The 13,477-nt window shown below is 50.5% G+C and overlaps 1 protein-coding gene across 1 annotated transcript in view; it reads left to right on the top strand.

The window, feature by feature from the left end:
- The window catches only part of ABCC6 (ATP binding cassette subfamily C member 6), a 57,897-nt gene that overhangs the window by 27,911 nt on the left and 16,509 nt on the right, over positions 1-13,477 (top strand). Inside the window, exons 14-21 of the mRNA XM_064295634.1 lie at positions 823-910; positions 3,364-3,439; positions 5,804-5,930; positions 6,115-6,291; positions 8,874-9,041; positions 9,490-9,664; positions 11,376-11,451; positions 13,009-13,126. Coding sequence (XP_064151704.1) covers positions 823-910; positions 3,364-3,439; positions 5,804-5,930; positions 6,115-6,291; positions 8,874-9,041; positions 9,490-9,664; positions 11,376-11,451; positions 13,009-13,126 — 1,005 coding nt within the window. The remainder of the gene's footprint in view (positions 1-822; positions 911-3,363; positions 3,440-5,803; positions 5,931-6,114; positions 6,292-8,873; positions 9,042-9,489; positions 9,665-11,375; positions 11,452-13,008; positions 13,127-13,477) is intronic.

Genomic DNA, 13,477 nt, shown 5'->3' with positions numbered 1-13,477 from the left:
GAGGGGCAGATGGTTTAGCAGAAAGACATCAGAAAGGGAAGTAACCTTTGTCCAGAAGGCAATACGATGACCTCAGTGAACATCCTCAAAATAGGCAGGCTCTTCAATCCATTAACCACGTTGTTTCCCTTTTACACAGGGCCATTTGACTTCTGTCTTTACTATCTCTGTTGCTTACAAATTGTACCTCTTGGGTGTGGTGAGGGTAAGAAAATGGTTGTAACTGAGCAGCCCATATTTTAATGGCTGCATCTTTAGTTACCAAAGTTGGGTGGTATGGAGGGAAGCAAGCAGGAACCCTCAGGTGGACAAAGTTTGAAATTATTTCTTATAATGGCGTGATGATGGTATTAGAAACGTCACCGGGCTCTTCCCCAGTTTTGTCTGCAGAATGGCAGGTTGATTGTTCCAGTTACACTAACTAGGAGTGAGGAGGTGGAGGGGACCACCACCGTTATTGTCACCAGCTCAGTGTGCACCATTTCCATTTCCATAACTTAGGAAGCCCCAGACTAAAAAACCAAAAAGAGACCTGTTGCCGTTAAGTCGATTCCAGTTCTTAGTGACCCTATAGGACAGAGTAGAACTGCCCCATAGAGTTTCCAAGGAGGACCTGGTGGATTTGAACTGCAGACCTTTTGGTTAGCAGACATAGCACTTAACCACTACACCACCAGGCTTTCCAGCCCCAGACTAGGGCCTTGCAAATGTGTAGGGCTCCATAAATGGGAGGGTTTTCCCACATATCTTCCGGTGCCCAGCACCCAAAGCCTGAGTTCTTTGGTCTCTGGCATTGGTGACCTGGGGCTTTGGTTTCCCCAGGCCCGGGTGTCCCTGGACCGCCTGGTCGCCTTCCTCTGCCTGGAAGAAGTTGACCCTGGTGCTGTGGACTCAAGTCCCTCCAGATGCTGTGAGTTTTGAGTTTGATGTGAGGGTGGGTGGGTGGGAGGACTGTGGGGCTCCCCCAGCCCACCAACAAAAGCCAGCGTTCTAGCTAGGGGGAGATGGTGGGGCTCCTGGGAGTGGGGTGACATGTCACCCCGCAAAGGTATACACCAGTAAGAGTAACACAAAAACCGGTAGCTAAAAGGACGCTGCAGATGATGGAACACACATCTGTCATCTAATACCCCAAATGCAGGACAGTCTCTGGTTCTTGCTTTTTCAGGCTATAATGGTTATAAATTTGAAGAAAAATGGATTTATATCAATAAAGGGAAAAAAATATAGCTAATATTTCCTAAGTGCTTACCATGTGGTGACATAGTTGAGAGTGCTCTATGTGCTAATTTACTAAGCTAACCCTCACAGCAACCCCATGAGGTAGATGCTTCTGTGACCCATTGTACAGATGGGGAAATGAAGGGGAAGGAAGAGCAGGATCCCAAGACCTTAGACCATTTAGAAAGGAAGATCCTCTAGAACTGGGTGACAGATTTACAAATAAAAATACAGGATGCCCAGTTATATTTGAATTTGAGATAAACAACAAATAATTTTTTGTTATAAGTATGTCCCATGGCATATGTGGGGCATACTTATACTAAAAATTTATTTGTTTGTTGTTTACCTGAAATTCAAATTTACTGAGACTGGAGGAACCCCAGAAGACATGGCCTCTGGACCCTCTGTTCACCCACAACTAAAACCATTCCCAAAGCCAACTCTTCAGACAAAGATTAGACTGGACTATAAGACATAAAATGATACTTGTGAAGAGTGTGCTTCTTAGCTCAAGTAGATACATGAGCCTAAATGGGCAGCTCCTGTCTGGAGGTGAGATGAGAAGGCAGAAAGGGATAAAAGCTGACTGAATGGACACGGGAAACCCCGGGTGGAATGGGGGAGTGTGCTTTCACATTATAGGGATAGCAACTAGGGTCACACAACAATGTGTGCATAAATTTTTCTATGAGAAGCTAACCTGAACTGTAAACTTTCAGTTAAAGCACAATAAAAAACAAAGTGGCCAAAATGCTGATCAAAAAAAAGAAAAAATTCAAATTTAACTGGGCGTCCTGTATTTGATCTGGCAACCCTACAGGAGAGACCACCAAGCTGAGTGAGTATCAAATTGTGGCTGCTTGTTAAAAGCACCTGGGGAGCATTTTAAAGATACCAATGTCAGCCCCCTCCCCTCCCACCCACTCTGACTTAATTGTTTGGGCTGGCTCATGGGCGGCTTTGTTTTTAAAAATCTTCCCAGATAACTCTAAATGTGCATTCAGGATCAAGAACCACTAATCTAGTTCCTCCTCTCATTGTACAGATTAAATATCTGAGACCTAGAGTTGGAGGGGGGACCATAACATCCCAGAGCAACGTCACTATATTGACAAGTTCTTAGCGAAGGACTGTTTGGAGCAGAGCACAGACCAGACACTTATCAACAGGCGTTAATTACTCACAGAATAAACAGGACAGGGATGAGTAGAACAGCATATACTATCAGCCTGGGTTCCCCAAATTCAAGATCCTGTCCACAGGGTTAGATCGCATCCAAGCACACCCCAGTTCGCGTCTCAGGAGAAGAATGTTTAAGTTCCTCTCTTCTGGGATTAAATACGCAGCCATGTCTATGTGCCAAGTAACATGTACAAAGAGCAGGTAGGGAAAGGGGTAATAAAAGAGAGTAATAAAGGCGGAAGCTCCCCTGTAGGCTACAAAAAAAACGGACATTATTTTTTGCCCCTGTTCAGGCTAGTCTAGATTTACTGGTGCCAGAGAACATCCCTTTCTCCTTTATCTCACTAAGATGGAGTTCCAGGTTTCTTCAGAGGGCAGTCATCTCCCCCTAAAGCACATACTTTACTTTATGTCCATTAGTAGACATGAGGGGGCAATTATAATATAGCATACCTGTGTACCCCATACCCCGTTAACAACTGTTGTCCTGCTGAAATCAATAACACACCATTTCACTCTCCGGAAGTGTCCCAGATTGGGTGATAAATTTTATTAGTAGTCTACACGCTTTTTCTGTAAAGGGTCAAGTAGTAAATATTTCAGCCTCATGGACTGTCTCTGTCTCAACTACTCAACTCCATCATTACAGTAAGAAAGCAGCCATAGACAATGTATAAACAAATGGATGTGGCTGTGTGCCAATAAAACTTTATTTACAAAACTAGGCAGTGAGCCAGATTTGGCCCTTGGGCCATCGTTTGTTGACTCCTGAATGACATAGCCATTTGATAGAGAGTGTGACCTTCTGTCCTCCCCAGGGTCACACAGCAAGCCAGTCAGTAGCAGGGCAGTTTGTCCAAGGTGAGATTTTCCATTGTACCTGCTGCCTCTCCAGGGCAGGACCAGGGGGTCTCCCTGCAAGGAGCATCCTCACAACTGGCTTTTCATGCCCTGCAGCTGCTGGGGAAGACTGCATCACTGTACAGCACGGCACCTTCGCCTGGTCCCAGAAAAGCCCTGCCTGCCTCCAGAGGTACAGAACGGCTTCCCTGCCCACGACCTTTGCATTTACAGGGAGAAGATGTGCGGCCACCTGCCGCTTCCTATGTGAGAGGTGGCATAGGCTTCCATCTGGGGCTGGAGGGGTGGGCCACGCTGGTCTGGGCTCTGCCGGGAAGATTCCTGGGACCCTAGCCCTGGCACAGAGAGTCTTGGGAAAGGAAAAAACTCGTGGTGCGGAGTGTGGAGCAGGGCATGTGAGCTCCCCCGACCAGGAGGAGACACCTCTCTGCTCCCCAGGCTGGCCAACATGGCACCACAGAGGCCTGGCCAAGAGGACCCCCAAAGCTCAGCAACATATGTCCCTTCTGCCTCAGTCCCCAGGTCATTGCCACCTCCAGCCCCCAACTCTGGCTGAGTCTTTATGGCAGAAAACCCTACCCAGCTCCAAAACTCACTAAGAAGGGAAAGAAAGTACTGTGAGCAGTAAAAAAAAAAAAAAACAGTTGCCATGGAGTTGATTCCCACTTAAACCAAAACCAAACGTGTTGCTGTCCAGTCCATTCTGACTCATAGTGACCCTATAGGACAGGGTAGAACCTCTCCATAGGGTTTCCAAGGCTGTAATCTTTACAGAAGCAGACTGCCACATCTTTCTCCCATGGAGCGGCTGGTGGGTTTGAACCACCGACCTTTTGGTCAGCAGCTGAGCACTTAACCACTGCACCACCAGGGCTCCTACCTATGCCTGACTTTTTGGAAGTAGATCACCAGGCCTTTCTTCCAGTGCTCCTTAAACCACCAGCCTCTCAGTTAGCATTTGCACTAACCAGGGACTCCATCCTTGGCAGTATTTGTGCCTGTTATCATTCATGCATTCCACAGTATTTACTGAGCACTTCCTGTGTGCTGGGCGCCGTTCTAGGCACTGGGGATGCAGCTGTGAACAAGACAGATCTCTTGGGGCTGACATTCTAATGGGGGACGACACAAACAGGAAATCAGGGTCAGGGGACAGAGTGTGATGCTGGGGGAAGGATGTGTGGAGGGCTACTTTAGAACAGGAGGTGGGGGAAGTCCTGGCACTCAAGCTGAGATCGTAATGAAGGGAAAGGGTGAGTCTGGCAGGTGTCTGGGGGAAGAGCTTTCTGGGCAGTGAGAACGGCAGGTGCAAAGGCCCTGAGGCTGGAGTATGCCCGGACCAAGGTTTCTCAGCCTCTGCACTGTTGACATTCGGACCAACAATTCTTTGTTGTGGTGGCTCTCCCATGCATTGTAGGAAGTTTAGCAGTGTCCCTGGCCTCTTAACTACTAGCTACCAGCAGCCAGGAGTACCGCCTCCCAGTTGTGACAACCAAAAATGTCTCCAAACATTGCCAAAAGCTCTCTGGGGGCCAAAACCATGCTCAGTTGAGAACTACTGGCTTACTGTGTTCTAGAACAGCGAGGAGGTCAGTTGGCTGAGCAGAGTGGCTGAGGCAGAGTGGTAGGAGATGGGGTCAAGAGGTGATGGGGTCCCGATGTGCAGGACATGGTCAGTGATTGTTAGAACTCAGCCTTGAACCCGAACAGGAAGGGAGCCACTGAGGGATTCTTAGTCGGAGGTGTCACGATCTCCACCCTGGCTGCTGGGTGGGGAATGGATTGCGGAAAGCAACGGGGCAAGGACAGAGCAACCAGTGAGAGCAGCCAGGAGCCTCCTGCAACAACCTAGATGAGAGATGGTGCTAGTGAAACCCCCTGCCACCAGGAAGTCTGTGTGTGTGTGCGCGCGTGTGTGCGTGCGCGTGTGTGCGTGTGCATGCATATGAGTGCGTGTGTATGCACTGGGTGCACCCTTGTGTGTATGCACATGCACATGTGTGTGTCCTTGAATGTGTGCATGTGTGCATGTGTGTGTACACGTGTGCATGTGTAGGAGGGCGTGCATGCACGCATGTGTGAGCGCATCTGCATGAGTGCACGAGTGCATGTATGTGCTCTGTGTACTAATAGAGCATATGTGCGCATGGATGAGTACATTGTGTGCATACATGTGAATGCCTTGCATGCATGATTGTACGCAGGAGTGCATGTGTGTGCACTTTTGAATATGCATGTGTGTGTGCATGTGTGTACTTGAATGTGTGCGTGTGAGTGCATGTGCATTCAAGTGTGTACACGTTCATGAGCGTGTACGCATATGAGTGTGTGTGTGCATGCATGTACATGCACAAGTGTAGGGGAATGGCTGCTCGGCTGGCCAGATGAGGGCTGGGTGAGAAAGAACTGCCCCCCAGTGTCCTCTTGGTGACTTCTGGGATCAGTCACCAGCAGGTGGGCTCGGTTTGGGGCTCCGAGTTCTGCACAGACGGCCTGGCCCCTAACCAGGGCCACAGCTCCCCTCCTGTGTTGCCAGGATAAACCTCACGGTGCCCCAGGGCTGTTTGCTGGCTGTTGTCGGTCCAGTGGGAGCTGGGAAGTCCTCCCTGCTGTCTGCCCTCCTCGGGGAGCTGTCAAAGGTGGAGGGGTCCATGAGCGTCAAGGTGAGGCCACATGTTCCCTGCGTGTGTGCTGGAACTGTCTCCATCCTACAGGCCCTCCTGCTCCCTCCCTGGACCCCTTCCAGTCCCCCAGATTGCACCCTTACCCCTCTCCTGCTACCCCTCCAAAAGTGCCCCTGTTTCTGTCCACTCCACCTCCTAGTGGCCAAGACAAGCTGTGTTTTAGGGTCCCGTGGCCTACGTGCCCCAGGAGGCCTGGGTCCAGAATGCCTCCGTGGTGGAGAATGTGTGCTTCCAGCGGGAGCTGGACCCACTGTGGCTGGAGAGAGTCCTGGAGGCCTGTGCCCTGGGGCCGGACATGGACCGCTTCCCCGCAGGAGTCCACACCCAAGTTGGGGAGCAGGTGGGGTCTCGGGTCTTCCTGGGAGGCATTGTGGTGGGGCTTTTTGTTTGCTGGTCCCTGAGTGGTATGGAGGGAGGGACAGAGGGGAGGACAGGGGAGAGCAGGGACACAGGAGAGCAGATGGCCCCAGCTCAGGGCCAAGCACATAGGTGCTCAATAAACAGTAATGAATGGACGGATGATTGAAAATGGAGACACAGGGAGAGGCAGAGAAACAGGGCAGAGGGTGGTGACAGGCTTTCCAACCCTGGAGGAAAATGAGAAGATAACTGAGCATTCTGAGTAGAGGGACGTGACCCAACTACGTTTTAACAGAATCCCATGGCTGCTGGGTTGGGATTCGACTAGGCATGAGGATGGAAACAGGGAGGCCAGTAGGGTGTTACTGAAGCAACACAGGGGAGTTCATAGTGGATGGGACCAGAACATTCCGGTTATGCTTTGAAGGTGGATGGACTGGATGCGAGCATAAGAGAAGGAACCTGGCTTCTGCCCGCCCTTACTTGCTTCATTAGGTGACATGGGCAAGTTACTACCCCACTCTGGGCCTCAGCAAAGGTTCTGGGTGGCGATGTCCAATAAACAGGGTATGTGAAGCTATGGGTCGGCAAACTATTAGCCATAGGCCAAATCTGGCCCACAGCCTGTATTTGTAAATAAAGTTTTATTGGTGCACACCCACGCTCATTCACTTACTACTGTCTGACTGCGTTTGTGCTATGACACAAACAGAGCAGTTACAACTGGTTCACAAAGCCTAAAATAGTGACTACCTGGCCCTTTATGGAAAAAGTTTGCCAGCCCCTCAATGAGGGAATTGTCAGTGGTAAAGCAGGAGTTAACATGAAGGGAGTGGGTGAGGTTTCCTGGGGAGAAGAGTGGAGGGCCTGAGAAGGGTCTGGAGGTAGGCTGAGGGCAGGGGTGAGCCAGGAAGAGGCTGAAAGGTATGTGCAGGAAGGTAGGAGGAAAGCCAGAGGTGGAGGTTGTCATAGAGGCTAAGGGGAGAGTATTTTAAGAAGGCAGGAGGCGCACCTTGGTGCCGTCTCAAATTAGTCCAGCTATGACCTGTGCTAAACCAAACATCTGATCTCCCAGGATCTCCTCCTCCCACTGCTCACCCACCTTCAATGATGAAAGCTCCATCTTCCCAGAAACTCAGGTCCCAAACCTTGCTGTCATCCTTGAATCTTCCTCTTTTCTTACACTCACATCCAGTCCGTCCACCTTTGAAGCATACTGGGAATGTTCCGATTCTGTCCACTCTCAGCTCTCGTACATTGCTTCAGTAACCTCCTGCTGGCCTCCCTGTTTCCATCCTCACCCCACTAGTTGAATCCCAACCCAGCAGCCATGGGATTCTGTTAAAACATAGTCAGGTCATGTTCCTTTGCTCAGAACACTCAGGTATCTTCCCATCTTCCTCAGAGTAAAAACTGAAGTCCTGACAATTGCCAACAAGCCCCCCTGCAATCTGATCCCAGTTATCTCTGACCCCATCTCCTGCCAGGTTCCCCCTTCCTACTTCACTCCAGCCACATGGGTCCCTGCAATGTTCCTTGAATACCCAAAGCACCTCCCACCTCAGGGTCTTTGCACCTGCTGTTCCCTCTGCTTGGAAGCCTCTTCCCAGGGAGTCCCTGTGGTTCATCCCTCACTTCTGCCAGGTCTCAAGTGAAATGTCACCCTAATGGAGAGGCCTTCCCTGACCACATTCCCCAACACAGCAACGCCGCCCACAATAGTACACCCTACACCGATTTATTATTCCTCATAGCACTTGATACCATATGATCTATTTAATTTACTTGTTTGTTTATAATCTGTCTCCTGCCCTCCCCCCACCCCATTAGAATAAAAGATCCATGAGAGCAGGGACTTTGTTTTGTTCATTGCTGTGTCCCCAGAGCCCAGAATATGCTTAGATATATAGTAGACCAGGTGCTGTCAAGATGACTGGCTCATGGTGACCCCAGGTGTGTCAGAGTAGAACTGTGCCTCCATAGGGTTCTCAATGGCTGATTTTTTGGAAGTAGATCCCCAAGTCTTTCTTCCAGGCACCTCTAAGTGGACTTGAACCTTCAGCCTTTTGGTTAGCAGCCAAATGCACTAACCATTTGCATCACCCAAGAACCACCCCTCAGGGACTCCGAGTATATAGTGGACATGCGGTAAATATTAGATGAATGAGTACATGAAGATAAGGACTAGAAAGCTACCACTGGGTTAGGTGACAAGGGAGTGATTGGTGTCCTTGGCGAAAGTGGTATCAGGTAGAGTTGGGAATGGAAGCCGGAGTGAAGGAGAAGTGAGTGGGAAGAGAGAAAGCAGAGATGGAGAACGCAGACAACTCCTCCAGGAAGCTTGACTGTCAGAGAGAGAAGAGCAGCTGGGTGGAGGCGGGAGGGGATGCAGGCGTGAGAGCAAGTGGTTAAAGCTGGGAGGTGACCCTTTTGGATGGGCATAGTGAGAGACACGCTGCTTTGAGACCCCGATATGCCCTGATCCACACAGGCCCTGCTCGTGGCACCCACTCCACCCTGCAGATGGAGACTCAGGCCCCTGCCCCTCTCTTGTGGCCACAGGGCATGAATCTCTCAGGGGGCCAGAAGCAGCGGCTGAGCTTGGCCCGGGCCGTTTATAGGAAGGCTGCAGTGTACCTGCTGGATGACCCCCTGGCGTCCCTGGATGCCTGTGTCGGCCAGCGTGTCTTCAACCAGGTCATCGGGCCTGGCGGGCTGCTCCAGGGAACGGTAACGTTGGGGAGGATGTGTCAGAGGAAGCCTAACCCACGTCTATTTCACCTCCCCCTCCCTGAGTCCAACTCTCTTCTTTGTATGAGTCAGCTGTTGCTGTGACAATGCTGCGTCACTAACAGCCCCCAAAGCTCAGTGGCTTACACCAGCAAAAAGTTATTTCTTGCTTATATGTCTGCGGTCCAGCTACTAACTACATCTTTGCCCTGGGATATGGGCCAGGTGCAGGTGAGCTCCATGTGTTGCCTTGTTTTGAGACACAGGTGGAAGGAGCCCCCTCTTTTGGGACATGCTGTTTCCAAGGATGCGGACAGGAGCACAACAGGGGGAGCCTTCCAGGCACTGGCTGTCCCCACTGTTAGCTCAGGGCCCGCCCCCCACCCCCTCGAGTCCTGGAAGGCTGGGCAAGCAAAACGAGTGTAACATCCACCCCTTCCCTCCTCAGACACGTATCCTCGTGACCCACGCACTCCACGTCCTACCCCAGGCTGATCAGATCGTGGTGCTGGAGGACGGGGCCATTGCAGAGATGGGCTCCTACCAGGAGCTTCTGCACAGGAATGGGGCCCTGGTAGACCTTCTGGGTCGGGCCAGGCAGCCAGGAAATGGAGGAGAAGGAGGTACTGGCAGCGCTTTGCCGATTCTCTGTACCTGGCTCCTGCCACCCTTGAGGAGAAGGTGCTAAGGGTCCCACTGGCATGAGTGTGGTGCTCTGGCCACACCCTCCTTTAGGGCTGGACCTGGAGGCAGATGGCTCCCCCAAGAGGCCACCCCTCCCCTCAGTAAGAGTCTACAGCTCCTCCTATGAGCCCAGAGCTGTGCTAAGTGCTTCTAGAAATACACGTTTCTTCTTCTCTTCACAACACCCCTATGAGGCACAGGCAATTATTGCTGCCATTTTACAGATGAGCACACTGGAGCAAAAAGAGTTCAATAACTTGTCCAAAGTCACAGTGATGGAGCCAAGATTTGAACTTGGGTGTGTCCAGCTCCAGAATCTGTAATCTTAAAAGCTCCAGAGACTGAGCAGGAAGATCTTTGGTGCCTAAAGAACAGAAGTCCTGTGACATGCTAGCAAGGGCCCCTAATAATCCAGAGAACACAGTGGCTGCTGGTAAACAATGATGTTCTGGAAGGAAGGTGACCGATCTGAGCTCACACACCAAACCCCTTGCCTCTCCAACTCATAGCGACCCTAGAGGACAGAGGAGAACTGTCCCACAATGTTTCCAAGGCTGTAAATCTTTACAGAAGCAGCTAGCCACATCTTTCTCCAGCAGCTCACACACACAGTAAGTGGAAAATAACAGCTGATGGCCCTTCGTAGGCATTAGTCATTTAACCATCACAAGGGGCAGTACTATAACTATCTCCATTTAACAGATGAGGAAACTGAGGCCCAGAAGTTATGGAACTTGCCCAAGGTCACAGGTCTTGTAGGTGGTGCTGCTGGGATTTGAACCCAGGCAGCTTGACTCCCAAGAATGTGCCTTTAATCATGAAGCTGTATACTGCCGCTCCATGACAAAGCCACAGGGCTTTGAACCAGTTCATTCTGGTTCGAACCCCTGTTGAAAATTTGCATGTCTAACAAGTTCCCAGGCGATGCTAATGGCTGCTGGTCAGGGGCCAGTTCTGAGAACCACTAGTACAGCAGTGGTACTCCAGATTTATTATACGTAAGAATCACCTGGGGATCTTGTTAAAATGTTGATTCTGATTCAGTATATCAGCTGAAAATGGAAATTCTCAGCAGGGGCTCAAACTAGAACAAACCAGTTCGAAGCCCTGCACAGGCAGGACTCACACTCTGGTCTCCCCCAGTCCCAGGCTCTGCCCCTCCTGAAAACATCTGCCGAGTGCTGGCCACTCTGGCAAAAGTCTGTAGAGTCACAAAGTCACCATCCTGGAGCCTGAAGATCAAATCCAGTCTGGGGAGGTGGGGGGAAGGGGCTTGCTGGGGAAGGCGACACCTGAAGTCTGATAGGAGTTCCCCAAGGAAGAACATTCCAGGCACAAGAAACCCCTTGAACAGGAAGCTGGGAGCAGTCTGACTTTGTACAGCGTCCACGTGTGTTTTTACAACCCCAAGTTTACAGGAAGTGCTCAGTGGTATTTGTTGAATGAATGAATGAGTGAATAGGGTATCTGGAAGACCTTAGAGAGGGCTGAGAGAGAAACTGCGGAGGTGACAGGAGCAAGATCAGAAGAAACAGATGGTCAAAGAGGTTAAGGCCACTCAGGCAGTGGGTGTCAAAGCCAGAATAGGGACCTGTGGCGCTGAACCTGCTCTCCTAACCACTGCGTGACAAGACTTCCTTGATCTTGCAGAAACAGACCCTCTGACCAGCACTGAGGACCCCAGAGACTCCCCTGGAGGCGGGAGGCCCGTGGGCAGGCCTGAGAGGTCAGTTCAGTGTGGTGTTCAGAGTTGGGAGGGCACAGCTGATGCTGAAAGGTGGTCACCTGAATCTCAGGTAGGTAGGGGGCGGCCAAAACCATTATGGATTAAGCACCTGCTGAATACCCACTGTAGTGTGGTGCTCAGTTGAGGGATGATTCGCCAAAAGCTAACTGACAATCAATTTGCCAAAATGATCAAGTCCCCAAATGGCCAGTTCACCAAATAACCAGTTTGCTTCAGGTGTGGGATGAATACCTGAAAGTAGACTGAAGATGGCTTGTCAGGATTGTCTCATTGCCCGGGTGGGGGCAGGGCTGGTTCCAAAGAAGAGCTCTTAGTGTAGTTGTTAAAGATCACTCTGGGCCCTGTTGTACGAGCTTTGGCATGTGTACTAAGGTCTTGGATCTACACCTGTGGTATCTCTTGGTGCTGGCCAGATGCATGGGCAGAGGGGTCCCAAGAAGGAGGTGCACTGTCCACTTTCCTCCCAGCTCCCTTTAGAGAGAGTTGCATGGGCTGGGCACAGCTGGAATCACTGTGGAGCCATCTGCTGCAGAGGGACGCGCCACCAAAGTGGCCTTATAAAACAGAACAACAGATGGCATGAGCTTAAATGCCAGCCATTGAGGGAAGTGTGGGGAGAACTTGGGGGACCCTGATCCCTATGGAAAGTTGAATTTGGGCATAGCCCCTCCCCCATCCCAGCTAGCCACACTGAGAGCACCCCTGGGTCATACACTGGGCATTCCTGCTTGTCTTCACAGTGTGCAGTAATCCTAAGAAAGATGAGATGGATGGATGGATATGGATGGGTGGAAGGGTGGATGGGTGGTGGATGGATGGGCGGACAGGTGGACGGGTGGTTAGATAGACAAAGATATAGATGATAGAGATGATGGATGTGCAGGTGGGTGGATGAATGGGTGGATGGATGGATAGACAGAGATACACACAGTAGATAGAAATGATGAATGTGTGAGTGGGTGGCGGGATGGATGGATGGATAGGTAGACAGAGATATAGACTGCAGATAGAGATGATGGATGTGTGAGTGGGTGGGTGGATGGGTGGATGGATGGATGGATGGGTAGATGGATAGACAGGTAGACAGATAGGGTGGATAGATGGATAATGCTCACCAACAGATGAACGTTAAAAAAAATCTTCAGCATCTGAATTGTGCAAAATCGACATTGTGCCAAGCTGGGTTGACAAATCTGAGGGAAACAGCAGGGCAAACTGCAGCAAAGCTTAGGCCAAAATGAAAACTCTGAAAACCAAGTTCCTAAGTTGAACAGACAGGTTCATCCAGTGAAATGGGGCTGAGAGAACAGGCTCACTGGGCTCTGGAATAATAGATGGAATTTAGTGGGCACCACACAGGGCGGGAGCATGGCACAGAGTTGGTGCTCAACATGTTAACTGAGTGAATGCATGGATGGATGAATGAGTGAGTAGAGTGTACCCCAAAGCTCAAGGGCCACCAGTGGGCATGAAAGTGGAACATACCTCTCAAATGGGGAGAGATACTGAATTGTTCTCGTTTCCTCTAAATGTCAGGTCTATCAAGTTAGTCCCTGAGAAGGACAGCACCACCTCAGAGGCCCAGACAGGGGTCACCCTAGATGACCTTGAGGGAGCAGGACGGCCGACAGGAGACCGTGTGCCATATGGCAGGGTAACTACCAGCTGTTCCCTCCCCTGCTGCTGCTGCTACCCTCAGGGATCCCAGACCTGCCACCAGGCAGCACAGGGGGCAACTCACCTTTATTAAGTGCCTACTATGTGCCAAGGTAGATTCCAGGCACTTCATATTTCTAAATCCTCACAAGCACCTAAAAAGGTAGATGGTGATAGCTCCATTTTAGAGATGAAGAAACTGAGGTCTTAAAGAGTTACAAGATTTGTCTGTATTCTCATAGCTAGCAAGTTGCCAAGCTGAGACTCAAACATAGATCAGTCTGAATCTGAAACTTGTATATTTCTCCTCTTTTCTCAATCCACCCACCCACCTACTTACCCATTCATT

This window comes from Loxodonta africana, chromosome 12, assembly GCF_030014295.1.
Source record: "Loxodonta africana isolate mLoxAfr1 chromosome 12, mLoxAfr1.hap2, whole genome shotgun sequence".
Lineage (NCBI taxonomy): Eukaryota > Metazoa > Chordata > Mammalia > Proboscidea > Elephantidae > Loxodonta > Loxodonta africana.
The sequence above is the reverse complement of the archived record's forward strand: the minus strand, read 5'-3'. Positions and strand labels throughout refer to the sequence as shown.